The following is a 26275-nucleotide window of genomic DNA, read 5'->3' on the forward strand; positions in this document are numbered from 1 at the left end:
TTCAGCTATATGCTGTTCCAAAGAAGCACACTATATTTTATTTCATTTATTTATTTAGAGAGACGGTCTCACTGTCACCCAGGCTGGAATGCAGTGGCACAAACATGGTTCACTGCAGCCTCAACCTTTTCAGTTCGAGCAATCCTCCACCTTGGTCACCTCCCAAGTAGCTGGAACTACAGGCACGTGCCACCACACTCAGTTAATTTTTAAAGTTTTTGTAGAGATGGGTCTTGCCATGTTGCCCAGCCTGGTATCAAACTCCTGGGCTCAAGCAATCTTCCTGCCTCCCAAAGTGCTGATATTACAGGCATGAGCCACCACACCCAGCCTAAAAAGGCACACTTCAGATTTTTAAGGTAAAAATAGATTGAAAGTAAAAGGTTGGGAAACATATTAAGGCAAAAATAGAGACAAATGAGATTGTTTTTTAATTGTGAAAGGGTCATTTCATCAAGAAGATGTAACAAGTAAAAACATATATGCACCTAACAACACAGCCTTAAAACATATGAAGGAAAAACAGAATTTAAGGGAGAGATAATGGACAATCCAATAATAATAGTTGGAAATTCAATGCTTTACCCTTGGTAATAGAAACAATTAGAAGGTCAACCAGAAAATAGTAGACTTGAACAACTCTAAAAGTTCTATCCAATGCCATCAACTCCTTTTCCTGAGCCTTGAATTTATCAAGGCTCAAGTTCAATATTTATTGTCTTCTACAATCCTAATCCCTTCTTCGTCTAAATATTTTTTGGACTTATTATTTGTCATAGTTTTAAAGTCTTACTGATTAGATGTTTTAAATTCAGTCTCAAAGCATATTTGAAAGTGGTACCTTATTGTGTGCATTGGGGTCAGCAAACTTTTTCTGCAGACGGCCAGGCAATAAATATTTTAGTCTTTCTAGACAATACATTCCTTATCATAACAAGTAAATTTTGTCTTTTTTTGTGAAAAACAGTCATAGATAATAAATAAATGAATGAGCATGAATGTGTTCCAATAAAACTTTATTTAACAAAATCAAATGTGGTCTGGATTTAGCTTGTGGACTATAGTTTGATGACCCCTGGTCTACACCAAAGGAAAAAGATTCTGGCATAGATAGCCATTATACAGGCTGTTTACCACATAAAAGGCACTTGACTAAGGGGGTGACGGCTGAAATCTATCCATATTCTGTTTGTCAAATGTGCCCCTTGGCGTGGGCCTACCTCTGTCTGAAGGAGTGGGCACCTTTAAAAAATTTGCACAAGGTACTATATGGGCTAGTGGTGGCCCTAAATTCACCACCGCCTTTTGAGGTCACGTTTTTTTTTAAAACTTCTGTAAGAAATCAATGATCAGGAAAGTTACTCCACTTTCCTACTTTCCTGATTTCTTTTACCTATGTTACAATGACTTACATTCCCTGGTTGTTTTCTTCCTTATTTCATGAATACACTTATCTCAGCCCTCCAAAATAGCAGCACTGTGCTTAACTGAGAACATTAAAAGCACTCCCCACCCTGTAAATGCAGGAAAACTACAAAAATATATTTTATCACCAAATATGAATTAGCTTGTTTTTCCCATGGAAGCTACTAATTAATCCTACAGAGAAAAAAAGAGATCTAAGAATTAAATAAAATATAACATTTTCATTGTTTACAAATGAGAAAATGACCTGGAAGATTCAAGAACTTTGGATGAGTAAATATCATAAACAATACACTCGTAGGGTGACTGTATTAGTCTGTTTTCATACTGCTTTAAAGAACTACCCAAGACTGGGTAATTTATAAAGGAAAGAGATTTAATTGACTCACAGTTCAGCATGGCTGGGGAGGCCTCAGGAAACTTACAGGTGGAAGGTGAAGGGGAAGCAAGGCAGCTTCTTCACAAAGTGGCGGGAAGGAGAAGCGCCGAGCAAAGTGGAAGAGCCCCTTATAAAACCATCAGATCTTGTGAGAACTCACTATCACAAGAACAGCATGGGGGAAACTACCTCCATGAACCAATTACCTCCACCTAGTCCCTCCCTTTAAGTGTGGGGACCGTGGGGATTACAATTCAAGATGAAATGTGGATGGGGATACAAAGTCTAGATATATCAGTGACTGAATACAAAATTTATATATAGAAAATAAATGACATTTACATAGAAAAACAAAAACTAGTGAGAAAGTGTGATGAAAGAGCTATCCTAATTTAGTATAAAACATAAAACAGATGAAATGCAGAGGAATATAAGAAGAAATGTGCATGAAATTTATGAAGAAAACTTAAAAATATTATTGAGGGACATAAATGAACAAATGCTAAGGAATATGGTATTCTTGGATTGGAAAACTTAACATAGGCATGCCAATTCTTTCTGAAAAAAAAAAATTTTTTTTTTTTTTTTTTGAGACAGTCTTGCTCTCTTGCCCAGGCTGGAGTGCAGTGGCGTGGTCTTAGCTCACTACAACCTTTGCCTCCTGAGTTCAAGTGATTCTCCTGCCTCAGCCTCTCAAGTAGCTGGGATTACAGGCACACACCACCACAGCTGGCTGATTTTTGTAGTTTTAGTAGAGACGGGATTTCACCATGCTGGCCAGGCTTGTCTCAAACTCCTGACCTCAGGTGATCTGCCTGCCTTGGCCTCCCAAAGTGCTGGGATTACAGGTGTGAGCCACCATGCCTGGTCTTCTTTCTAACAAAAATGATCACAGATTATTTTTGTTGTTGTTTTGGTACTAGGCAACCTCACCCTGTGGAAATCAAATAAAGAGAGCAAAGACTTCTTTTTCTGGTCTTGACTGAGGGACTTGTATTGGTCCAGCTCTGCAGAGAAAAACAACTGTAAATGCTGAGCAAAATTTACAAAACTGTAGTTTCAGACATGGGAGAGTGACAAAACAGGCAGACTAAAGGGGCTGGAAGCTTGAGAGAAGGGAAGCATATGAGGTGATCTCTACATTCCTCCAGGGTTTCTCCCTGAGAGTATTTTCCAATTTGCGACCCAGAAGCACAGTCCAAGCGGAAAGTGGAAATCCTACAATGTGGAGAAGACACAGGTCAGAGTTAATTACTGCCAGAGTCTTTGGGGCTTGAGGGACAGAATCCCAGAGAAGAACAAATTGCTGATAAATAAGCCAAACTCTGCGTACATATTGCCCTCAAATGATTGACCAATTCTTCAGTTGCTTCAGGAAGCCCAGAAGAAAATGACACCAGGGAGGCTGAAGAGCAGAGCAGAGATTTCAGTGGCTGTAGCAGTACTACTAGAGAAAGAGAATAAGCAAAGACTGCAGAATTGGGAAAAGAGAATGGGTTTCAAGCCCTGCCAAGGTGGAGGGTGTTGGAGGCGGAAAGAATGAGAGTCGTGATCAACTCAGTATACCACTGGAGGCTATATGAGTAAACAGCAAACTGTTCTCATGAATGCAGGATGTTGGCAAGCTGACAACTATGTCGGCGCCCAGAAGGAATGCTGAGGGCAGTCACGCCCCAGGCGCAGTGTTTCTTGTGAGTAGGCACATCTGAGGCCTGTTAGCAATGATGTGAACCCGTGATCAGTCAAGCAGCTGACCAATCATTACCTCCTCCTCCCTGCTCTTTCTACCTAATAAATATGAAGGGCTGTAGAAGCTCAGGGCTGCCTTTTCTCACTAGAAGCAAGGAGTTCCCTGACCCCTTCTTTAAAACAAATCCTTTTTTCTTTGTCTTCATTTCTGTGTTTGTCCTCCTTCGTTCAGTCCTGTAGTAACTGTCACAGGAGGGAATTGGTAAACACTGTGGGCTTTAAGTTGGAAACTGAAATAAATCAGCCCTGAGAAAGCCCAAAGCTAGCAATGGCAAACTATTTTCCAAAGATGGCCACAATACTATGACTCCCATCTTACATGTGCTTCTAGAATCTTGCCATTGCATCAAGAGATGAGTCTGTATTTCTTTCTCTTGAACCTGGGTATCCCTTTGTGATTGCTCCAGTAGAGTATGGCAGGAGTAAGTAAAGATGCCATGTATATCCACTGCATTCTCTTGGGATGCTTGCTCTTGAAACTCAGCCACCATGCTATGAGGAAGCCCAAGCAACTTGTGGGAAGGAAGTGAGGCGTCTAGTCCATAGCCCTTGTTGAATTTCCAGCTGATGGCTGGTGCCAGCTGGCCAGTCATGTGAGTGACCATCTTGAAAGTGGACTCTCCAGCCTCCAGCTGAGCTGACCCAGATGATGTTGAGTAGAGAGGAAAGGAATGATTCCTGCTGAATCCTACCCAAATTGCAGATTCATTAATAAAATACTATTTTTCAATTTTGGGGGTTGTTTCTTATGTAATAATAGATAGCTAACACATCAAGCCTTGACAGGATTAAGTGATCTAGTATTTCATTTGCCTTTCTGGGAAAAAACCCATCCCTTTGGGGAAAGATGACATTATTCATAGCCTCTGTAATTTTTCATCCACGTGTCTGAAATCTGGTAAAAATTACATGCCATGCTAAAAGTAGAGCTGATGATAAACAAGAGGAAAACAAATGACAACAAAAATACACCCAGGTGGTTCAGATATTGGAATATCAGACTGGGATTTTTTTTTTTTGAGACGGAGTCTCGCTCTGTCGCCCAGGCTGGAGTGCAGTGGCCGGATCTCAGCTCACTGCAAGCTCCGCCTCCCGGGTTTACGCCATTCTCCTGCCTCCGCCTCCCGAGTAGCTGGGACTACAGGCGCCCGCCACCCTCGCCCGGCTAGTTTTTTGTATTTTTTTTTTAGTAGAGACGAGGTTTCACCGTGTTAGCCAGGATGGTCTCGATCTGCTGACCTCGTGATCCGCCCGTCTCGGCCTCCCAAAGTGCTGGGATTACAGGCTTGAGCCACCGCGCCCGGCCCAGACTGGGAGTACAGACAAATGAGTACAGACAAACATGTACACTATCACAAGATTAAACAGATGTGAATATTTTGCAATATTTACTTCAGGTTTATCTTTCTTAATAGAAATAAAACATTACAGATGCACTTCAAGCCCCACCCAATCCTCCTTTCTTCCTCCCTCCCCAAAGGTAACTATTATTCAGACTATATTTGTTTCCCTGCATATTTTATACTTTTTAATCATATGTGTGTATTTTAAAAATAATTTTAATCACAATTATTTTAAAAATAATTATAATCACTATGTTCAAGAAAATAGAAAGTTGGAGAACTTCACCAGAGAGTTGGAATTTATAAATAACAGTCAAAAGGAAATACAACCACTTTGGAGAGCAATTCTGTAAGATCTAAAAAGATTGAAGAAACACATGCTGATGACCCAAAATTCTGCTTCTCGATGTCCACCTTAGAGAAACTCTCAGAATCATGCAAGGAAATATATACAAAATGTTGGCTGCAGTGCAGTTTGCAATAGCTGAAAACTGGAAACAGGCTAACTATCCCTAAGCAGAGGAATGAATAAACTGTGGCTTATTCATGCAGTGGAACATAGAAGAGCCTTCAAACGTGTGCTCATGTATCCACATGGATAAATCCCCCAACATAATGTTGATTGAGGAAAAGCACGTAATGTGAGTCATTCATGAAAAGGTTTAAAACTCTGGAAACAGTAGTATACACACATATGATTAAAAAGTATAAAATATGCAGGGAAACAAATATAGTCTGAATAATAGTTACCTTTGGGGAGGGAGGAAGAAAGGAGGATTGGGTGGGGCTTGAAGTGCATCTGTAATGTTTTATTTCTATTAAGAAAGATAAACCTGAAGTAAATATTGCAAAATATTCACATCTGTTTAATCTTGTGATAGTGTACATGTTTGTCTGTACTCATTTGTATGCTGGAAATATTTCATAATTTTTAAAAAAAGCATGCCAAAATATGTTTTTTTAAATAAAGAAAAATGCTAACATTTTTACTAGCACGTTTTTTGATGGCAGCAATTCCAATCCAAGACTCTGGCTTCCTGCTTTTCTTCCCTAGTTCCTTCCTTGAGCATTTACTGTTTGTGTGCTATGCTCTAGGCATTAGGCTGGCGCTGGGGATACAGAGATTTTCAAACTTGTTCTCTAACTGTTGTTAAGGGGGACGGTGATGAAGGAACCAGCTTGTTCCAGTATATAAGATGCTCAATGGAGTAGTGCTGTGGGCCCAGCCAGGATCAGGCCAAATCACCGTCCAGCTTCCTGAGAGGCTCAGAGCCCACAGGTCTTTGATATTTCTAGTGAGCATTTTAGTGGGAGTTGTTGCAGATAATGTCAGGGCTCACCCAAATTTTCAGTATGCTCTGAAAGACTTGTACTTGCTGGTGCCCTCATCTCTGTTACCAGAAGCTTCCCTTCCATCTTGGACCCCTCACTCACACCCCTTGAAGCCATTTTACCCATGAATGACGCTGGGAGCTGGTCTACAAATGCCCCGGATCCTTTGCCCTTAGCGGGGGATAAGTCTGAGGCACACTGCCTCCCAGAATCCTCACAGTGATAACCATGCACTTTCCTTTCCCTTCCTTGTCTCAAGTCCTCACCCCCTCCCCAATAAAATACTTGCACTTGAATCTTCATCATGGAGTCTGCTTCTGGGGAGTACAGACTAAGAAGGCAAGATGAAAAGGACCTGCCAAGGAAGTCTCAAATTCAAGGAGAGGTTTCCGTGGGGTGGAGCCATGGGTCCTGGCTAACTTACAACATCAGCAGGATGGCTGGGATGATCAGGCCTGGATTGGCGAGGAAAGCAAAGATCTTGCCCAGGAAGGTTGGGAAATCATTTTCAATGGTCTCTTGGAGGACATCATACATTCTGTTTTTCCCACTGGAAAAAGGAGAGGACACATTATAACATGCTGCCAAGTGCCTGTGGCACTCACAACTGTATCCATGCCCCCTCAACCAGGTCCAGGACTGCTGCTTGCCACTGCTTTCCTGGAAGAACCAGAGCTCTGCTCCAAACGAACTGCAAGTAAAAAATTCCCCTTGAGGGGCTGCCATTCTGGCTAGGGTGACAGCTGGGTGGGCACATGGCTCACCAGCTTTCTATCCTAAGTAACTTACAACCTCTCAGTCTTCACTGGTCTTTTGTGTCTGACACCTTCCTCAGCCAGAAAAAAATGGTTTATTTTCTCATATATTCTAACTGGAGAAATTGCTTGTGTTTTAGCTACCATACCAACATGGAGCTTCCTTTGGGCCTGGAAACAGTTCTGCAGAAGCTGATGTGCTGGACAACCTGAGTGTCTCTCAGAAATACCTAGAATTAACCTACAGATTTTAAGTCTAGGAGATATTGGATCACCTAGGACAGGCTTCTGGACAGTTCGCAACTGTAATTTTTATTTTCTTCAAATACCTAAGAACCATTATGCAGATTTACTTCTACAAATGCTGGCTGAGAGCCTCCTGGATGCTACTGGCTCTTGGTTGGTAATTTTGGTGCCAAGAGGTGGAATATGGAGTTTGAAATTCCTGGTTTAAATCCTTCCTCCCCCATTTATCACTTGTGAGACACGTGGACAATTATTCTCTCTCTCTCTCTCTGTTTTTTTTTTTTTTTTTTTTTTTTTTGAGATGGAGTCTCACTCTGTCACCCAGGCTGGAGTGCAGTGGCGCAATTTCAGCTCACTGCAACCTCCACCCGCGGGTTCAAACAATTCTGCCTCAGCCTCTCGAGTAACTGGGATTACAGGTGAGCGCCACCACGTCCACCTAGTTTTTTGAACTTTACTAGTAGAGATGGTGTTTCACCATGTTGGCCAGGCTGGCCTCGAACTTCTGACCTCAAATGATCTGCCCTCGGCCTCCCAAAATGCTGGGATTACAGGAGTGAACCACTGTGCCTGGTCTGACAATTATTCTCTTTTTGCTTGTATTCATATCATGCCCTGGTTCTCCCCACGAAAGCTGTGCTGTCTGATGTGGCTATTAAAAATAAAAATTAACATGAAGTAAAATTTAAAATTCAGTTTCTTAGTTACACATTTCAAGTGCTCAGTAGTCATATGATTAGTAGCTGCTCTGTTAGAAATGCAGATATGTAATGTTTTCATTATAGTACGTTCTATTGGATGTCCAATATCTGCAGAAGTTCAATACCTTTGGGCAAGATATTGAAAACTTCTCTGCCCCAGTTTCCTCATCTGTATAAGTGTAATACAATAATACTGTAGTATAATATGGTATTTTAAGTATAATAATTGTATTTATCTCAGAAGATTGTTTAGAGGATATAGATGAGAATTGATACAAAACATTGAGTATGGTGCTGTTAAGTTATAAGTGCCCTTTGACATTTTGCAGCTAAACATTTTCTGTGTAAAGTATAGATGAGGAGTTGACCAACAATAGCTCCTGGACAAATTCAGCTTGTTACCTGTTTTCTTTTTTCTTTCTCTTTCTTTTCCTTCCCTTTCCCTTCCCCTTCCCCTTTTCCTTCCCCTTCCCCTTCCTTCCCTTCCCTTTCTTTCTTTTTTCTCTCTTTCTTTCTTTCTCTCTTTTCTCTCTTTCTTTCTTACAGAGTCTCTCTCTGTTGCCCAGGCTGGAGTGCAGTGGTGCAATCTCGGCTCACTGCAACCTCTGCCTCCGGGTTTCAAGCAATTCTCCTGTCTCAGCCACCGGAGTTTACACACAATGCCTGATGGATTACAGGCAGGCACCACTACACCTGGCTAATTTTTGTATTTTTAGTAGAGATGGGGTTTCACCATGTTGGCCAGGCTGGTCTCGAACTCTTGACCTCAGGTGATCCACCTGCTTCAGCCTCTCAAAATGCTGGGATTACAGGTGTGAGCCACTGCACCTGATCTGTCACCTGTTTTCATATGGTCTATGAGCTAAGAATCATTTTTACATTTTTAAGTGGTTGAAAACAAATCAAAACAGGAATACTATTTTGTGACATGTAAAAATGGATGTATAAAATTAAAATTTTAGTGTCTGTAAATAAAGTTGTATTGGAACATAGCTATGCTCATTCATTTTTTGTGCTATAATGAAAGGGAAGAGCAGTTGTGTCAGAGACCATTTATGGCCATCTCATTGCTTACAGTAGTTGCCCACCACACCACAAATTGCAATGAGGCAGTTATAGCATGATGGCACTTCAAGTGCCAGGCACATGACTGTATCACAATGTTTAATTTATTATTATTATTATTTTTATTTCCAGTGCATACCCATCATGTAAAAATGAGAAAAGTTTACATGTTAGGCTTTTATGTGACAGTTGAGTGTAGATTATTTTGTCATTGAATTAGATGGTGTATCAGATTCCAGTGCCTGCTGTTTGTCACACGGGTGACTTAAATTTAATAACCTACAGTTCTGGAGGCCAGAAGTCTGAAAGGGTTTCACTGGGTTGAAACCAACCTGGGGCAGGCATAGGATAACAGTTATAAACATTCCAATACCAAAAAGTAGAACATGGAAGAAAGAAAGAATCAGCAATCTCAAGCAATTTTGAAATCCAGTCAGCCAAGCTCCATTAGGGTTTATTTATTTATGTATTTTTTGAGACAGAATTTTGCTCTATTGCCCAGTCTGGAGTACAGTGTCGTGATTTTGGCTCACCACAACCTCTGCCTCCAGGGTTCAAGTGATTCTCCTGTCTCAGCCTCACAAGTAGCTGGAATTATAGGCACCTGCCACCATGCCTGGCTAATTTTTGTATTTTTAGTAGAGATGGGGTTTCTTCATGTTCAAAACCAACAGCATAGAATCTTTAAATCTTTGCCTGCTTCTATGGTCACATCACCTTCTGTTTTTCTGCAGTCACATCTCCCTCTCCCCCTTTTTTTTTTTTTTTTTTGTTGTTGTTGTTGACATGGAGTCTTGCCCTGTTGCCCAGTCTGGAGTATAGTGGCATCATCTCAGCTCACTGCAACCTCCAACTCCCGGGTTCAAGCGATTCTCCTGCCTCATCCTCCCTAGTAGCTGGGATTACAGGCATGCACCACCACACCTGACTAATTTTTTGTATCTTTAGTAGAGGTGGGGTTTCACTGTGTTGGCCAGGCTGGTCTTGAACTCCTGACCTTGTGATCTGCCTGCCTCGGCCTCCCAAAGTGCTGGGATTACAGGCATGAGCCATGGCGCCCAGCCTCCCTCCTTCTTATAAGAACACTTGTGACTTAGGGCCCACCTGACTAATCCATGATGATATCCCCATCTCAAGATTCTAGAAACTAGAAAACTGAGTTTTTTACTCTCAAAAATAAAATGGTGGGACAGGCGTAGGATAAAAGTTGTAAACACTCCATTACCAAAAGGGAGCAAATGGAGGAAGAAAGGAATCACCAGTTCCAAGCAATTTTGAAATCCAATCAGCCAAGCTCTATTAAGTTTTAAAGTCCTGAAAATAATCCTCTGGGCTCCAGACTCTGCCCTGCTGTGCCACAGCTTTGCCCTCTGGGTTCACAGTTCTGCTCATGGAAGAATCCTCCTTCTTCTTGAAGGATAGCACATGTTTCAGCTGAGTAAGTTTTATCAGCCTGTTTCTTGCCACAGAATTCTGGGAGGCCAGTGGTCTGCCTTTATTTTGTCTTCCTTCTGCTTCTTTCAGTCCAAGTTGGCAGTGTTTCTGCTGATATAATATTCTTAAAAACCTTGTGAGTTTTTCATGTATGTCATGAGAATTTACTCTGTTAAACAAGAGAGGCCCACATGATCTTTTCTGGATAATCCTATTTCTTTTTTTCTTTTTTTTTTTTGAGACAGAGTCTTGCTCTGTCGCCCAGGCTGGAGTGCAGTGGCGTGATCTCAGCTCACTGCAGGCTCCACCTCTCGGGTTCACTCCATTCTCCTGCCTCAGCCTCCCGAGTAGCTGGGACTACAGGTGCCTGCCACCGTGCCTGGCTAATTTTTTGTATTTTTAGTAGAGACGGAGTTTCAACGTGTTAGCCAGGATGGTCTTGATCTCCTGACCTCGTGATCCACCCGCCTCAGCCTCCCAAAGTGCTGGGATTACAGGCTTGAGCCACCATGCCCAGCCAGATAATCCTATTTATATTCCTGACTTCTGATGTGATGGTTGAGGGAATCCATTAGTCACATGATTAGTCAGAGTTTTCTGTGTGAATGATATTCAGATCTTTTGATCCTTCAGAAACACTAGTAAAAGGTTGTCCAGATTCACTCTTGGCTTTCTTTTTACAGCACATTCTCATGACAGTGAATCTAGTTTTAGCATATTTTGCAATCTAGATAAGGCTGAGAATTTCCAGAATCACCAAATCCTGATACTTCCTTGTTTATCAGTTACTTACTCAATGTACCTCTTTCCTTGCACATTTTCTATAAGCAGCATGAAGAAACCAGGCTGTACCTTCAATACTTTGCTTGGGAATCTCTTCAGCTACATACCCAAGTTCTCTTCTCTTCTCTTCTCTTTTCTCTTTTGAAGCAGAGCCTTGCTATGTTGCCCAGGCTGGAGTGCAGTGGTGCAATCATGGCTTATTGTAACTTCCAACTCCTGGGCTCAAGCAATCCTCCCACCTCAGCCTCCCAAGTCACTGGGACTACAGACACGTACCACCATACGTGGCTAGCCAAATTCTTTCTTATAAGTTCAGCTTTCCATACAACTGTAGGAGATGGTTCTTATCATAGTATAGTTGTCCTTCCTGACCGTCCTACCCAGTGACAGATGGGAAACTGAGAAAAGGGGTGCTGGCATTTGCACCCAGGGCCCAGCCCTCCAAACCTTGCTTAGGAAGAAGCCAACAGAGGCTTCTTCCATGCAGTTTTCCCTTCAGCCTGGCATCTCAGGCCGCCTGCAGTTCAGCACATTCCTTCTGTTCTAGACTGATCCCCTCCTTCTGTGTGAACCCTGTTTTCCAGATCACACCCTGCTGGAACACTCCTGCTAACATCCCTGGGGTCCAACTATCACAGGCCTTTATCTAGGTAAGTCCCTTATGAACTGAGAAGGACCAGATCAGCATTTCTCAAAGTGTGTTTGTGGGGGACATGAGTGACTTTATTTTACATGCTAATCTGCCTTGTAACTTCTAACTAACCCCGAGTCTAGGAGTGCCTCCCACATGTCTAGCAGATGTATAACTCTTTATGTAGGAACCCTTGTTCACTGTAAGTTTCCTCCAAAACAACCCTTGGTGCTGCTGCAGAAATCATAAGCTGTGATGTTCAGAGCCACCTACGCATTCCTTCCAGAGCACACATACTTTCCCCAAGATATAAGCCCTGGGCCTGGGAGATTGAGGTGTGGAGATCTACTTGTCTTGCGGCTGCTTGCGACCATGCTTCTGTCTGTAAGTTACCCCTAATAAATCACTCAAAGCTGACAAACTGCATTTGTCTCCTTCCTCCTTTGGATTCTAGGCTCTTTGGGCATTTAGGGGCTGTTTTGCATATACAACCCTTTTACGGAACTGTGTTTCTCCTCATTGGTAGGCAGGGTTGGGACTAGAGTGAGGCAGGAAAGGCCCTGAGTGCACAATTTAAGGAAGTAATGCCTTCAGGGTTGCTCATGTGCAGTGTAGGGCATCATTCACCTGCCTCACCCTATTTCCAGCCCTGGATGAGTGATCCATGCAGAAAGGGTTCTGTGGTCAGTAAGGATGGAGACACTAGCTTACAGGTGTTACCTCATTGCATCATTCTTCAGAGCCTTTAACAAAGGAGCAGTGCATCAAGCATTTCTAAGTGAGATAATGGCAGACAGAAGGGGCAGTATGTCCCAAACTGCTTTAACTACAGAACCTCTCTTTATGGAGTCAGCAGAGGGCTTTGTTTTCAGAAGGTCATTCATTTGGAAAGAGAACAGTAGATACACATTATTTCTTGATCTACCTCCTTACATAACTATTTGTCCTTGTATAAAATATCCAGTCTCCTAACTAGCTTGACTTATATCTTGAACCCTCAGGCCAATGCTCTAAAAAGCAGAGAGCTCAGTTGAAGTTGGTCAAGAGTCCACTGCAGCTGCTTCACATTTAAATGGCACGTGTAAGTGTATGGTAATTCATCCTCAGAATATCTACTGTTACTTATCCTGTGGTAAAGTAATCCCAGGTAGTAAGTCATCCATGGTCATCCATGTGTTAAAAGGGTAGAACTGTGCTGTCGAATATGGTAGCCATTAGCCATGTGTGGTTGTTTTAATTGAAATTAAAATAAGAATGAAATCTTGTTATGCAGCAACATGGATGGAACAGGAAGTAATTATGTTAAGTGAAATAAGCCAGGCCGGGCGCGATGGCTCAAGCCTGTAATCCCAGCACTTTGGGAGGCTGAGGCGGGTGGATCACGAGGTCAGGAGATCAAGACCATCCTGGCTAACATGGTAAAACCCCGTCTCTACTAAAAATACAAAAAACTAGCCAGGCGTGGTGGCGGGCGCCTGTAGTCCCAGCTACTCCGAGGCTGAGGCGGGAGAATGGCGTGAACCCTGGGAGGCGGAGCTTGCAGTGAGCTGAGATCGCGCCACTGCACTCCAGCCTGGGTGACACAGAGAGACTCCGTCTCAAAAAAACAAACAAACAAAAAAAAAAGAAATAAACCAGGCACAGAAAGACAAATATTGCATGTTCTTACTCACATGTGGGAGCTAAAAATGTGGATCTCATGGAGGTAGAGAGTAGAATGAGGTGACCAGAGGCTGGGAAGGATAGAGAGGAGCAGAGATGAAGTACGGTTGGTTAACTGGTACAAATATACAGTTAGAGAGAGGGAAGAAGTCCCAGTGTTCCATAGCACAGCAGGAGATGACAGTTTACAATAATTTATTGTATAATTTCAAAGTTCCCAACACAAAGAAAAGATAAATATTTAGGCCAGGCACTGTGGCTTATGCCTGTAATCCTAGCACTTTGGGAGGCCGAGGCAAGTGGATTGTTTGAGGCCAGGAGTTTGAGACCAGTCTGGGCCACATGGTGAAACCCCGTCTCTACCAAAAATACAAAAATTAGTTGGGCATCATGGTGTGTGCCTGTAGTCCCAGCTACTTGGGAGGCCGAGGCACAAGAATCACTTGAACCTGAGAGGCGGAGGTTGCGGTAAGCTGAGATCGCACCACTGCACTCCAGCCTGGGGCGACAGAGCGAGACTCGGTTAAAAAAAAATTTTAAAAAAGATAATGTTTGATAGTGACGGATATCTCAGTTACCCTGATTTGATCATTATACATTGTATACATGTATCCAAATATCACATGTACCCCAAAATATGTACAACTATCAATTAAAAATTAATAAATTAGAAAAATAAATACATGAGAAATTCATTTTCTCAGTTCCTTATTTCAATCATTCAACAGCCACAGGTGGCTGGTGGCTACTGTAATGAACAGCACAGGCCGGGCGTGGTGGCTCTCGCCTGTAATCCCAGCACTTTGGGAGGCCGAGGCAGGTAGATCACGAGGTCAGGAGATCGAGACCATTCTGGTTAAGACGGTGAAACCCCATCTCTACTAAAAATACAAAAAAATTAGCCAGGCATGGTTGCGGGCGCCTGTAGTCCCAGCTACTCGGGAGCCTGAGGCAGGAGAATGCCGTGAACCTGGGAGGCGGGGCTTGCAGTGAGCTGAGATCGCGCCACTGCACTCCAGCCTGGGTGACAGAGTGAGACTCCGTCTCAAAAAAAAAGGAAATGAATAGCACAGACACAGAACAGAACATTTCCATCCTGGTAGAAAACGCTGTTGCATAACATCGATGATTCACTCAAAGCTCCATGGCCTTTTACAAGCTGGCATGAAACCAGAACTGGAATTCTGGGCCAAGGCCCTCTGAGCAGACTGCCTCGGGAGGAGAGGTGCTCCTGGGCAACTGAGACTCTGCACCTGAACGGCCCGCAGTCAAAGGAGGGTGGGAGGGACATGATGGTGTAGGCCACTGGCAGGAGGCTGAGGAAGAGCACCAGCAGCAGGAGGCCCATGTAGAAATTGTTGGATCGGGAGGCTTTGAACACGCGTTCATGGGGTACGTTGCTGCTCATCACTGCCCAGCACTGGAAGTACATGGAGGTCAGCAGGCGCAGCACGTTAATGCCCACCAGGCCTGGAGCATAGAAGGAGCCCATCCTGGAAGGGCAAAAACCGAACACCTGGTTGGCCGGACAGCAGGGAAGGCAAGGGAAAGGTGATAGAAGGAAATGCGATGGATGGGTTAGGGGCATGAGGCTGAGCTGCTTTCCTGGCAAGTCCCCAGGTAAGGGGCCTCCCATTTAACCAGAATATTGATCATCAAGCCAGAATTATGTAGTCCTCAGGAGAGGGAGGCACTCCGAGCATTCCTGGCTTAAGTTCTGGCCAGGATTTTACCACTGCCTCGCCCCCAGGCATCTAGCAAATTATACTGTCTCCTGCCTGTTTCTCCTTGGTTTCCATAAAACAGCATTGCTTCTCAGAAGAGTATTTGAAGTCCTTCAATTAAGAGAATTGGACAGTGGCTTGCAGCAAGCCCTTGGCACCTTGAAAGTCTTTACCTAAAGTTATGTACCTCCTCCAACTCGCTTTTCAGAGGAGGGAGTTCCATAGTTCATTTACCTTCCACCTTCTCTTCCTTCTTCTCTCCCTCTCTCCTTCTTTGTTTTCCTTTCCTCGTCTCTTCTTTACTCCTTCCTTTTCCCTTTCCTTTGTCTTCTTTCCTTCCTCCCTTTTTCTTCCCTCTTCTCCTTCCTCCTGCCTTCCTTTTCCTTTTCTCCCCTACCCCCCCCCCGCCCCGTCTCTCCCTTTCTCTCTACTTCTATGGTAGCATATGGGTGGGCCAGAAACTGTCCTGCTTCTCATCTAGTCCTGCTCTCGATTTTTCATGTGAAAGAGGGGAGTTCAGAGAGGCAAGATGACTTATCAAGCCTCTTCCAACTAGTTAAGTTACAAAGTCTTGGACTCCAGTTTTTTGACTCCTTGGATGAGGTGATCACCAGATGAAATGGATAACTCACCAGATCATTCCTTGGTTGAAGATTAAACCCAGCACATTTCCACTAATATCAAACTCAGCATATGAAGGCTAGAGAGGGAGGGAGGGAGAGAGAGAGAGAGAAAAAAAAAAAGCATGTTGGATGAATTCAGCCAAACCCTACTACCAACCAACTGGCCAAGCCAAGGCCATTCCATCCCAAAGAGCTTGCTCTGGTAACTAGAGAAGAACCTTAGATTTAGGACTCTGTTTCTTTAATACATTTTCAACTTTTTTTGTTTTTGTTTTTTTTTGAGACGGAGTCTCGCTCTGTGCCCAGGCTGGAGTGCGATCTCAGCTCACTGCAAGCTCCGCCTCCCGGGTTTACGCCATTCTCCTGCCTCAGCCTCCCAAGTAGCTGGGACTACAGGCGCCCACCACCTCGTCTGCCTAGTTTTTTGTATTTTTTAGTAGAGACGGGGTTTCACCGTGTTAGCCAGGATGGTCTTGATCTCCTGACCTCGTGATCCGCCCGTCTCGGCCTCCCAAAGTGCTGGGAATACAGGCTTGAGCCACTGCGCCCAGCCTCGTTTTCAACTTTTAATGAAAAAATTTTACATTCTCAAAGCTGAAACTTTTAAAATGCCTGTTTCAGCTAAAAAAAAAAAAGTGAGAGTTTCTATCTTTCAGGACTTGCAGGCTGACAGTGTGCTCTTGGGAAGACCCTTGCCTCTAAGAGAACATTTTATCAATGTTTTAATCAGAAACATACCTTGAAATTATAATCAAGGAGAAATCTAATAAATAATGAAATGCAAATAATTAAATGAGAAGTCAAAAGAAAAGAAAGCTTAAAAACAAACAAAAACCAAATCATCCTTCCAGCTCTTCTTTCTCCTTCTCTTCTTCCTCCAGTCTGAGAGCAGTTCGTGGAAAGGAAAGTGCCCAGCTTGGTTCATATTTTCAGCCTGACTGATTTTCAGTTTTCGTGATTTGTCCAATATTTGAAAGAACATAAAATCTGTGAGCACTGAGGATATGGGGGTCCTCATGAAGCATGCTAAAGCCCACATCCCAATTTGTCTTCCAGAAATGGAGATAAAGGGAAATGAGAACACAAGAAGGAGAGATGGGAAGTTAGGAAAGAGACAAAGGAAGGGCCAGCATGCATGGATGGAAGGAGGAAACATGCATACGCTAAATCCATGGGGATGAAGTCTTGGATATTTATTTATTGAGATGGAGTCTCACTCTGTCACCCAGGCTGGAGTGCAGTGGCACGATCTCGGCTCACTGCAACCCCTGCCTCCTGGTTCAAGCGATTATGGGGTTTCACCATGCTGGCCAGGCTGGTCTCGAATTCCTGACCTGTGCTGGGACTACAGGTGTGAGCCACCGCACCCGGACCCAAAATTTAAATTTTAATATTTTAAAATGTTAAAAAAACACTTATCTACTGGGTTTTATGTCCTGCTTAGACAAATCATGCTCGCTTCAAGATTCTAAGTTTGTACATGCTTTCTTTTAGAAACTTATATTTTCATTTTTTTGATATTTAAGACTTTGATTCACCTACAATTAATCTAGGTGAGATGAATGAGGGATATAGTCTCCCACGTTTTTATATAATTTATATATATTTTAATATAATCCTTTCCCTCCAGTGCGTTTGAAAGTCTCCCTTTATGATAAACTAAAGGCCTATATAGATAGTATCTATTTCTGGACTTTCTATTCTGTTCCATTGACATGTTGGTCTATTTTCTAGTACCAGTTTTGGTTATTATAGCTTTATCATATGTTTTAGTATTATGGTAAGTCTAGTTCCTTTTATTCTTCTTTTTTTTTTTTTTCTTTATATATATTTTGAGACAGGGCCTCACTCTGTTGCCCAGGCTGGAATGCAGTGGTGTGATCAAGGGATCAAGGGATCCTCCTGCCTTAGCCTCCAGAGTAGCTGGGACTACAGGCATGCACCACCACACCTAGCTAATTTTTTTATTTTTTGTAGAGATGGGGTCTTGCTAAATTGCCCAAGCTGGTCTTGAACTCCTGGACTCAAGCAATTCTCCTGCTCTGGCCTCCAAAAGTGCTAGGATTACAGGTGTGAGCCACCATACCTGGCCTTATTCTTCTTTTTAAATATTTTTTCCGGATATTCTCACATGCTTATTTTTCAAATTAACTTTAGTATTATTTGGAAATCGTGGTGATCTTACAAACAAATTTAAGAACAATGACCTCTTAGTAATATTGTGTATTTCTATCAAAGATGTCATCCTCTTTGAGCACAAAGTTCTTTCATCTTTGTTCACAGACAAGATTATGAAGCTTTCCTGGCTGCTGAGGAGCTCAGCAGTCTTGTTTATAACTGAGACTGATGACTGAAAGAAAAAAAAATGTGACAGAAACCTGTACTGGGGCCCTTACCTGGGCCAGGCCAGGATGAGGGCTACACAGGTCAACATCCTATGGAGCCTCTCACCAGGAGCTCAGGTAAGAGGTAGGTAACTTACATGCACACCAGTGACTGCAGGCTGGGCCAGTGAGGTGTCGTGGAAGCGACACGTACAGCACAGGTGTCTGAGCCAGAGATTCTGCCAGAGCATAGAAGGCCACCACTGAGAGGAAATGACACACATTTACCAGGTAGGTGGGGAAGAGGGCTATAAGGGAATACGAGTCAAAGGACGTTTCTCAAAGCATCATCCAGAAGACAGGACCAGTGGTTATTGCGTTCTTGGTGTGTTCCAGGACATCCCAAAATATTCGCCTCCACTGTCAGATTTCAGCCTCCCTAGTGAGAGTTGAGGCTGCTCAGGTGCAATTCCCTATCAACCATTGGCTCAGTACTGGAGCATGTGGTCCATTTTCCCCTAGACCAGATGCCTCCATTTCCTAGAATAGAAGGTCACATTGTTCATTACATTGGGAAAAAGCAGTTTCCCCTGATGAAGGCAAATAAGACCCTTAAAGGCAATACAAATTAAACACTTTACTACTCCACAGAGCAGAGACTGGCATTAAGCCTCCAAAGAAATGAAATGCCTAAGAATGCATCTCGCTATAAGTATCAAAGAGGATGGTTGAAATTCCTTTGAGCAGAATGTCCATGAAGTGGTGACCTACAAATCCAGCCTCCAAGTCCCAGCACCAGCAGTAGTTCATGAACCGCACAAAACAAGCCCGTAGGAAGTCCCCCAGCAGGATGGTGATGTACGTTACCAGCATGTCGGACACCGTCAGCCTCATGAATTCCTGCAGAGGAACATAGGAAGAGGGGGTGGTTGGAGACCTTGCCCACTTCTTCCACCCTCCCTGAGAGTTGGTTGAGAGTCTCATAAACTCTCTCCCACCCACCTGACTTTGTCTCTGTGACCCTCTGATTCTTTGTGTGTGAAGAGAGGTGACCCCTGGCTCTGGAAAATGCTTAATTTAGGTCCCCGCTCGACAGATTACCAATTGTATGGCTTTGGAATAATCTCTGAACCTCTTGAAGCTGATATTGATATCAATCTCAATCTGATACTGATACCAACAAATTACTAAATTGGGAAATTTAGTAATTATGTATGTAAATTGCCTGTTAAGTTGGCTATGCCCAATGCATCAGTAGTCAGCATCACTAGAACCCGAAGGCCTTGCTTCCCCACTCATTCTGAAGTGCCAGCTGCCCCCACTAAGACTAAATGTGACCATCAGTCACTGGGGACAATGCCTAGCTTTTTTCACCTCCTGCTAGTCAGATTTCTCTCTGTCTCTCTCTCTCTCTTTTTTTTTTTTTTTTTTGATATATAGAGAAAATAAAACAGGTTTTGCACAGAGGCACATAAAAAGGACCAAAAACTGAAGGACAAAGCTTTCTCTGCATTTATATTATAGACATAATTTACTATTTTTCTGGAAAAATTGAAAATATCTACCAGACAACATCACAACCTTTGAGACACCAAACAGATTTGGAGTTCCTGGGGGGGCACAGGATCTGCTTTGGTAATTTTATTTCTTCCAAGATGATTATAAAATGTTTGCTGGATGAACAGCTGGTAAGTTTTCAGGTTTATTCTGCAAATGGAAACATCAAGGAGGGAATAACAAAGAACCAAGAACAGGGGTCACCTTTTCAGAGAGAGTATAACTACTCACAATGCCCACAGCTGTCTCCCAGCAAGAACCCCGGGGCACATCTGCAGGGTGCAGGGGTGGTCGGGGGACACTCTCATTCCAACCAGAAGAGTTATAATAGTTAAACAGAGTCCAGTGAGTGATGTTCTTTATTGTCTCTTCATTAGCAAGCTAGAACAGAAGATGGAGGTGTGGGGTAGGAAGGAGCCAGGGATGGTCCAACTGTTTCTGTAAGAACAATGAAAGCGAGCAAATGCCACAACCCTACCATCTAGCTTCTGCTCTACCCCTGGACAGAGTCCTTCCAGAAATTCCCTCCTCAGGCTTTCAATATGTACAGGAGAGGCTGTAGTCTTTGCGTCTTTCCCATGAAGGTATCTTCTACTCTAAGTCACCATCTGTCTGTCCATCCATCCATCCATCCATCCATCCATCCATCCAAGCATTCATCCATCCATTCATGTATTTATCCAGTCATTCATTATTCTCTTGAAAATGATTTATTCAGGGTTTCTTCTGTGCATATAAAGTAGTGGTGATACAGGAGTGACCAAGAGAGATGGAGCTTTGCTCAGAAAGGTTAGAGTCTAGTAAATGATGGAGATGAACAGGCAATTACAGAATAGAGCGATACGAGCTGTGGGAAATTATCTCTGGGAGAAGGAGCATCCACATCACACAATGGGGGCCACAAAAGACTTCCTGGAGGTGGTGACATCTGGGCCAAAACCTCAAGGAGGATTAGTCAACTAATCAAACATGAGGAGAGGGGTGGAGAGAGAGGCAAGAGAGAATTTTGCCCTGTGGCAGAAATGTGAGGCTCAGGAGAGTAGAGCAGCCTCCTGGGAAGAAGGGAAGCCAGAGATGAGCCGGGAGGGGAGGTTAGGGCCAGATTCAGTCACTTCCGTGCTTAGAATAATTTTCTGTTAGCATCAGGAAAAAGTTCCTACTGCTCAATAATAAGGAGGGAAGAGGTGGAGAAGAGGGGCATCAGCATAATCAGGCCCTCCTTTGCTCTATTTTTTTCACTCTTCTGCTCCACTCCATTGTTCAGCCATCATCTAGTTCCCTGTTGACCCAGCTATTCCCTCTGCCTTTTCCAGTGTCTGCTAAGGTTCCCAGGGTAGGATCTGGAGCTTCTCCTGTGCACTGCCATGCTGCCCTGGGCTTACCCCTACTGATGCACATCCCACAGAGTGCTGTAATGAAGTCTGTCTCCTGGCCCAGAGTGTGAACACACTTGGGACAGGACTGTGTCTTCCTGTCTGCTCTACCCCAGGGCCTGCCATTGTGGGTGCTCCATAATTGTGTGGTGAGCATTGATGAATGGTTAAGTCATGACATAGCACCTTAGAGGACAATTACTTGGCTGTTAATCATTTATGGCAGCTCTGAAACAGTGTGGAAAAGGCTAAAGATAAAATATTAAGGTATCAAATGACATGTATATGGTGTGAAAAAAGACAACCAGAGAAGAAGACAGTAAAAAACAATAGGAAAAGGTTAACAATGGTCATCTTTGAGTCATAGATTCTGAGGAGTTTTTTTTTTTTAATTTTATTTTTCTGAATTTACATTTATTTAATTAATATGAATTATATATAATGAAATTATTATATTAAAAAAGAAAATACTATGGGCACCAGGAATTGCAGTGGGGTGGAGGGCGTTGTGGTTTTTACCTTGAGGTGGACATCATCCATCAGGGCCAAGAGAAACGTGTAGAGGTTCCCCAGGAAGAGTGCAAAGATGCGTCCCAGCTGCCACTTCAGTCCAGTGCGTGGGTGGTAATTCTCTAGGAGAGCGATGGTTTCAAACAGAGGGGGACAAAACATTCCAAGCAGGGACATCACGATCTCTACCTGAGGAATCAGGAAAGCCTAGGTTGTGTCATCAATATTATACTTGTTTGGCCGCCATCCCTGCACTCCCATGGCCATCGATCTCCACTTCTCTGCTGCCCTCTCCGCTGCCCCTGGAGATGCCCTGGGGTCTTATACAGCTTGTGGTGTGACCCTGGCAAAGGCATCAACATGCCCTGAGCAGTCGGCCTGTACTTGCATATCATAATTGCTGTGTGACCAGATGCTATCATGGTTGTTGTTATTAGTATTGATGAAAATAACACTTTCTGACCAGGCTCGGTGGCTCACGCCTGTAATCCCAGCACTTTGGGAGACTGAGGCAGGTGGATCACGAGGTCAAGAGATTGAGAGCATCCTGGCTAACATGGTAAAACCCCATCTCTACTAAAAATACAAAACTTAGCCAGGCATGGTGGCGGGTGCCTGTAGTCCCAGCTACTCGGAAGGCTGAGGCTTAAGAATCGCTTGAACCTGGGAAGTGGAGGTTGCAGGGAGCTGAGATCGTGCCACTGCACTCCAGCCTGGGTGATAGAGTGAGACTCTGTCTCAAAATAAGCAAACAAACAAACAAACAAACCAAAATAGAGAGAGTGTGCATTTGGAGTCAGCTCTCTGGGTTTAACAGCTCTAACACTTGCTGTCTTTGTAACTTAGGAAAAGTTACATCACTTCTCTGTCCTTCTTGTTTCTTCATGGGTAAAATTGTGATGACAGTCCTTGTGGTGAGAATCAGAAGAGATAATATATGTAAATCTACTATCCCAGAGCATGGTAAGCATCAAGCACTCAATTTTGGCTCCAGTTTTGGGAGAATACCGACTCGTATGACTGAATCTGACCACAATAGGACATCTCTCTGCAATTAAAACTGCTCACCCAGCTGGGCATGGTGGCTCACGCCTGTAATCCCAGCACTTTGGGAGGCCAAGGCAGGTGGATCATGAGGTCAGGAGATAGCCAGGAGATCCTGGCTAACATGGTGCAACCCCATCTGTAGTAAAAATACAAAAAATTAGCTGGGCGTGGTGGCACGCACCTGTAATCCCAGCTACTCAGGAGGCTGAGGCAGGAGGATTGCTTGAGGCGGGAGGATTGCAGGAGGTGGAGACTACAGTGAGGTGAGATCGTGCCACTGCACTCCAGCCTGGGCGACAGAGCAAGACTCCATCTCAAAAAAACAAAAACAAAAACAAAAAACAAACAAAAAATAACTGCTCACCCAGTGGAAAGTAAATCCCTGAACTGTTGACCAAATTGCAAGTTGGTCAGCTCTTCTCGGCTGGTCCTGACTCTCCCACTCTCTCTCACACCAACCCTTGGCTTGGTTTCTCATCATCTCCATACCTGTCCATATAGTTCTTACCTGGAGAGCCATCACTGCCCCATATCTACCACTGCCCTTCGTTATATGTTTGTGTAATGCTTAGCCTAATTCCCTTCTCTGCCACAAAATTCCACTACCTCTTCAGCTCTCATGGACAGTTCAATCTGTAACCTAAAACATCTTATTTGATGATGGTATTCCTGCCTACTGTTGTTTGTGCTTTGGTTTATTTTTGTCAAGCCTTCATCCTAAGGAAACTGCAATCCTCTTAAGGGTAGAATTCATCTTGGGCATCTTTTGAGTCCTTCTCACAGCTCAGTGACCCAGTGAGGCTTTGTGGAAGGGACGTTTTTCCCTTCTTACTCTATTCCTCAGTTCTCCCATCCTACAGAGGGGCCCCCAAAGTCCCTGTCTTTCCATATCTTAAACCCATTCTGACCATGTCAGGAGCTACACTGGGGCCTCTAATCCACTGTTGGGAGTGCCTGAGTTGATGTCCAGCTGCACTGATCCAGAGTGGGTTAGAGGTAAGTTTAGGCAATCAGGAATGAGGCCCCAGAGAGAGACTCAGAGCCAGACAGGTACTGGGTCCTAATCTTGACTCCGTTGCTAGTAAGTGTGCGTCTTAAATTTTCTGGTCCTCAGATATTTATGCAAAAACTAGGACTAAGGATGCCTATCCTGCCATGGTGGTACGAGGCATAAATAATGCATATAGAGGTCTATTGTAGGTATTCAGTTAATAGTTTTCTCCTCTGTCTTTCCTCCATCTCTCATTTATTAAGCACTTACTATGTGTGAGTCACTGTGCCAAATTCTAAAGATGCAACAAAGAATAAAAGTCATACACACTCTGCCCACAAGGACTTAAAGTAGATGTAAATAATTCCATAATGAGTTAATCATTATGTAATCATTACAAAGGTAAAAATGCTGCAAAGGGTAAGTACATTAAGTATATAATAGAAATAAGGATATAACATTTAAACTCATACCTGAAATTATTCAAGAGAGATGAGAGTGTGTGAGAGAAAGCATCTCAGCAGAACAGAAGCCAATGTTGCTGCAGTTTAGTGAAGATGGGAAGAGTGACTAAAGGTACAATTGGTGGCTAGGTGTGGTGGGTCATACCTGTAATCCCAGCACTTTGGGACGCTGAGGCAGGTGGATCACCTGGGGTCAGGAGTTTGAGACCAGCCTGGCCAACATGGCAAAACCTCGTCTCTACTAAAAATATAAAAATTAGTCAGGTATGGTGGTGCATGCCTGTAGTCCCAGCTACTTGGGAGGCTGAGGCAAGAGAATCACTTGAACTCAGGAGGTGGAGGTTGCAGTGAACTGAAATCGTGTCACTGCATTCCAGCCTGGATGACAGAGCGCAACTTCATCTCAAATAATAATAATAAAGAAAAATAAAGGTACAACTGGGAAGGTAAGTCAGGGAAAGCCATCTAGGACTTTATCCTAAGAGAAAATGATGGTTTTCATGGTGAATGCATCTTCATACTAAAAATAATAACTTGGAGTTCTGGGAAGATAATGATAGCCACAACATGATTTTTGAATCTCCCTGAATTCTCATGTAAAACTGGATGAAGCAATTAAATAATAAAATAAAAATCACATAGACATCAAAGTTAGATGTCCTAATGAATCCTTAAATACAAGTGGTTACAATACAATACAAATTACCAACAGCCACAAGTTCTTACAGAGTTCATGTTTGGATGAGAGAAGGCCAAGAGAAACAGTGGGTATCCAGTGAATTTGAGAACAGGAGGATGTTAAAATGGCTAATAGGTACTCAGTGAAAAGCATAGTGGAACAATCTGAGAACAGCAGCTGAAACTGTGAGAAACTGCTCAGTCCGATAATAGGTGAGTGCAAGGTCATTCTTGGTTAATCTGGAGATGAGCTAAAACAGCCTGAGCCTCTTGAACTTTTGAAATTGATCAGTCAAGCTCCCTAACAGGACAGGGCACAACATGAAGGAGACTATTCTGAGAACAGAATTGAAATTAAGCAGACGGGGGAATATAGAGAAAGGAATGGGAAGGTCTAGATAAAAAGTAGAAAAGGGATGAGAGGCAGGAGCTCTCAGAAAGCAAGCCACCATATATTTTGAAGACTTCACAAAAACGGTGGAAGAGAGAGCTCTGTTAAATTAGGAAAGTTATCCCGAACCATGCCTCACTAAAACTTCAGCAAAACTAATTTTATATGAAAATGAACAGCAGAAAAGTTTTTTTCTAGGTCAAATCCCATACAAAGTTATTACAAGGAAAAGAGAACAAGAAGTAGGTTAAACTCCTTTCAGATAATGAAAACGCACCAAAAAGTAAGTTATACAAAACAGTTAAAAAAATTATAATCAGTATTCAAAAACAGAAAACTGAAAGATGTTAAGAAAATACAGGTCACAAAACAATATAAATAAAAGTTAGAAAAACCCAGAATACTGGTAACAGAATACTGGAAAAAAAAAAAAATTAAGGGAAAACTATATTAATATTGAAGAATACCTAAGAGAATCACAATTAAAAAACATAATGATAATTACAAGAAAAAGATAAAAGGGGAGAATTTTAAAAGTAAAAAATATATGAAGAAAGAAGTTAATAGGATTTGAGAGAAAATGAGATGTATTGAAGAGAGACAAAGAAGATTCAACAGAGGTATAATAGGAGATCCTGAAGAAGAAAACGCAAACATGGGAACAGAACAAATTAAAACAACTGTAATTCAATAAATCTTCCCTTAAATGAAAAACAAGATTTGAATCTGCCTAACATTTAAAAAACTTTGGGGTCCAGTCTGGTGGCTCACACCTGTAATCTCAGCACTTTGGGAGGTGAGGTGGGCAGATCATTTGAGGTCAGGAGATCAAGACCAGCCTGGCCAATAGGGTGAAACCCCATCTCTACTGAAAATACAAAAATTAGCCAGGCATGGTGGCATGCACCTGTAATCCCAGCTACTCAGGAGGCTGAGGCAAGAGAATTGTTTGAACCCAGGAGATGGAGGTTGCAGTGAGCCAAGATCACGCCACTGCGCCTGGGCGACAGAGTGAGACTTCATCTCAAAAAAAAAAAAAAGAGAGAACACATTGTGTGTCCAAGAATATCAAACCAGAATGACCAACA

At 43.0% G+C, this 26275-nt stretch overlaps 1 protein-coding gene across 1 annotated transcript in view; it reads right to left on the reverse strand.

The window, feature by feature from the left end:
* The window catches only part of TMC2 (transmembrane channel like 2), a 113326-nt gene that overhangs the window by 11481 nt on the left and 75570 nt on the right, over positions 1–26275 (reverse strand). Inside the window, exons 12-17 of the mRNA XM_010379008.2 lie at positions 21626–21805; positions 19965–20114; positions 18948–19076; positions 15862–15929; positions 14759–14998; positions 6653–6778 (exon numbers count right to left, since the gene is read on the reverse strand). Coding sequence (XP_010377310.2) covers positions 6653–6778; positions 14759–14998; positions 15862–15929; positions 18948–19076; positions 19965–20114; positions 21626–21805 — 893 coding nt within the window. The remainder of the gene's footprint in view (positions 1–6652; positions 6779–14758; positions 14999–15861; positions 15930–18947; positions 19077–19964; positions 20115–21625; positions 21806–26275) is intronic.

Source organism: Rhinopithecus roxellana, chromosome 13 (assembly GCF_007565055.1).
Source record: "Rhinopithecus roxellana isolate Shanxi Qingling chromosome 13, ASM756505v1, whole genome shotgun sequence".
Lineage (NCBI taxonomy): Eukaryota > Metazoa > Chordata > Mammalia > Primates > Cercopithecidae > Rhinopithecus > Rhinopithecus roxellana.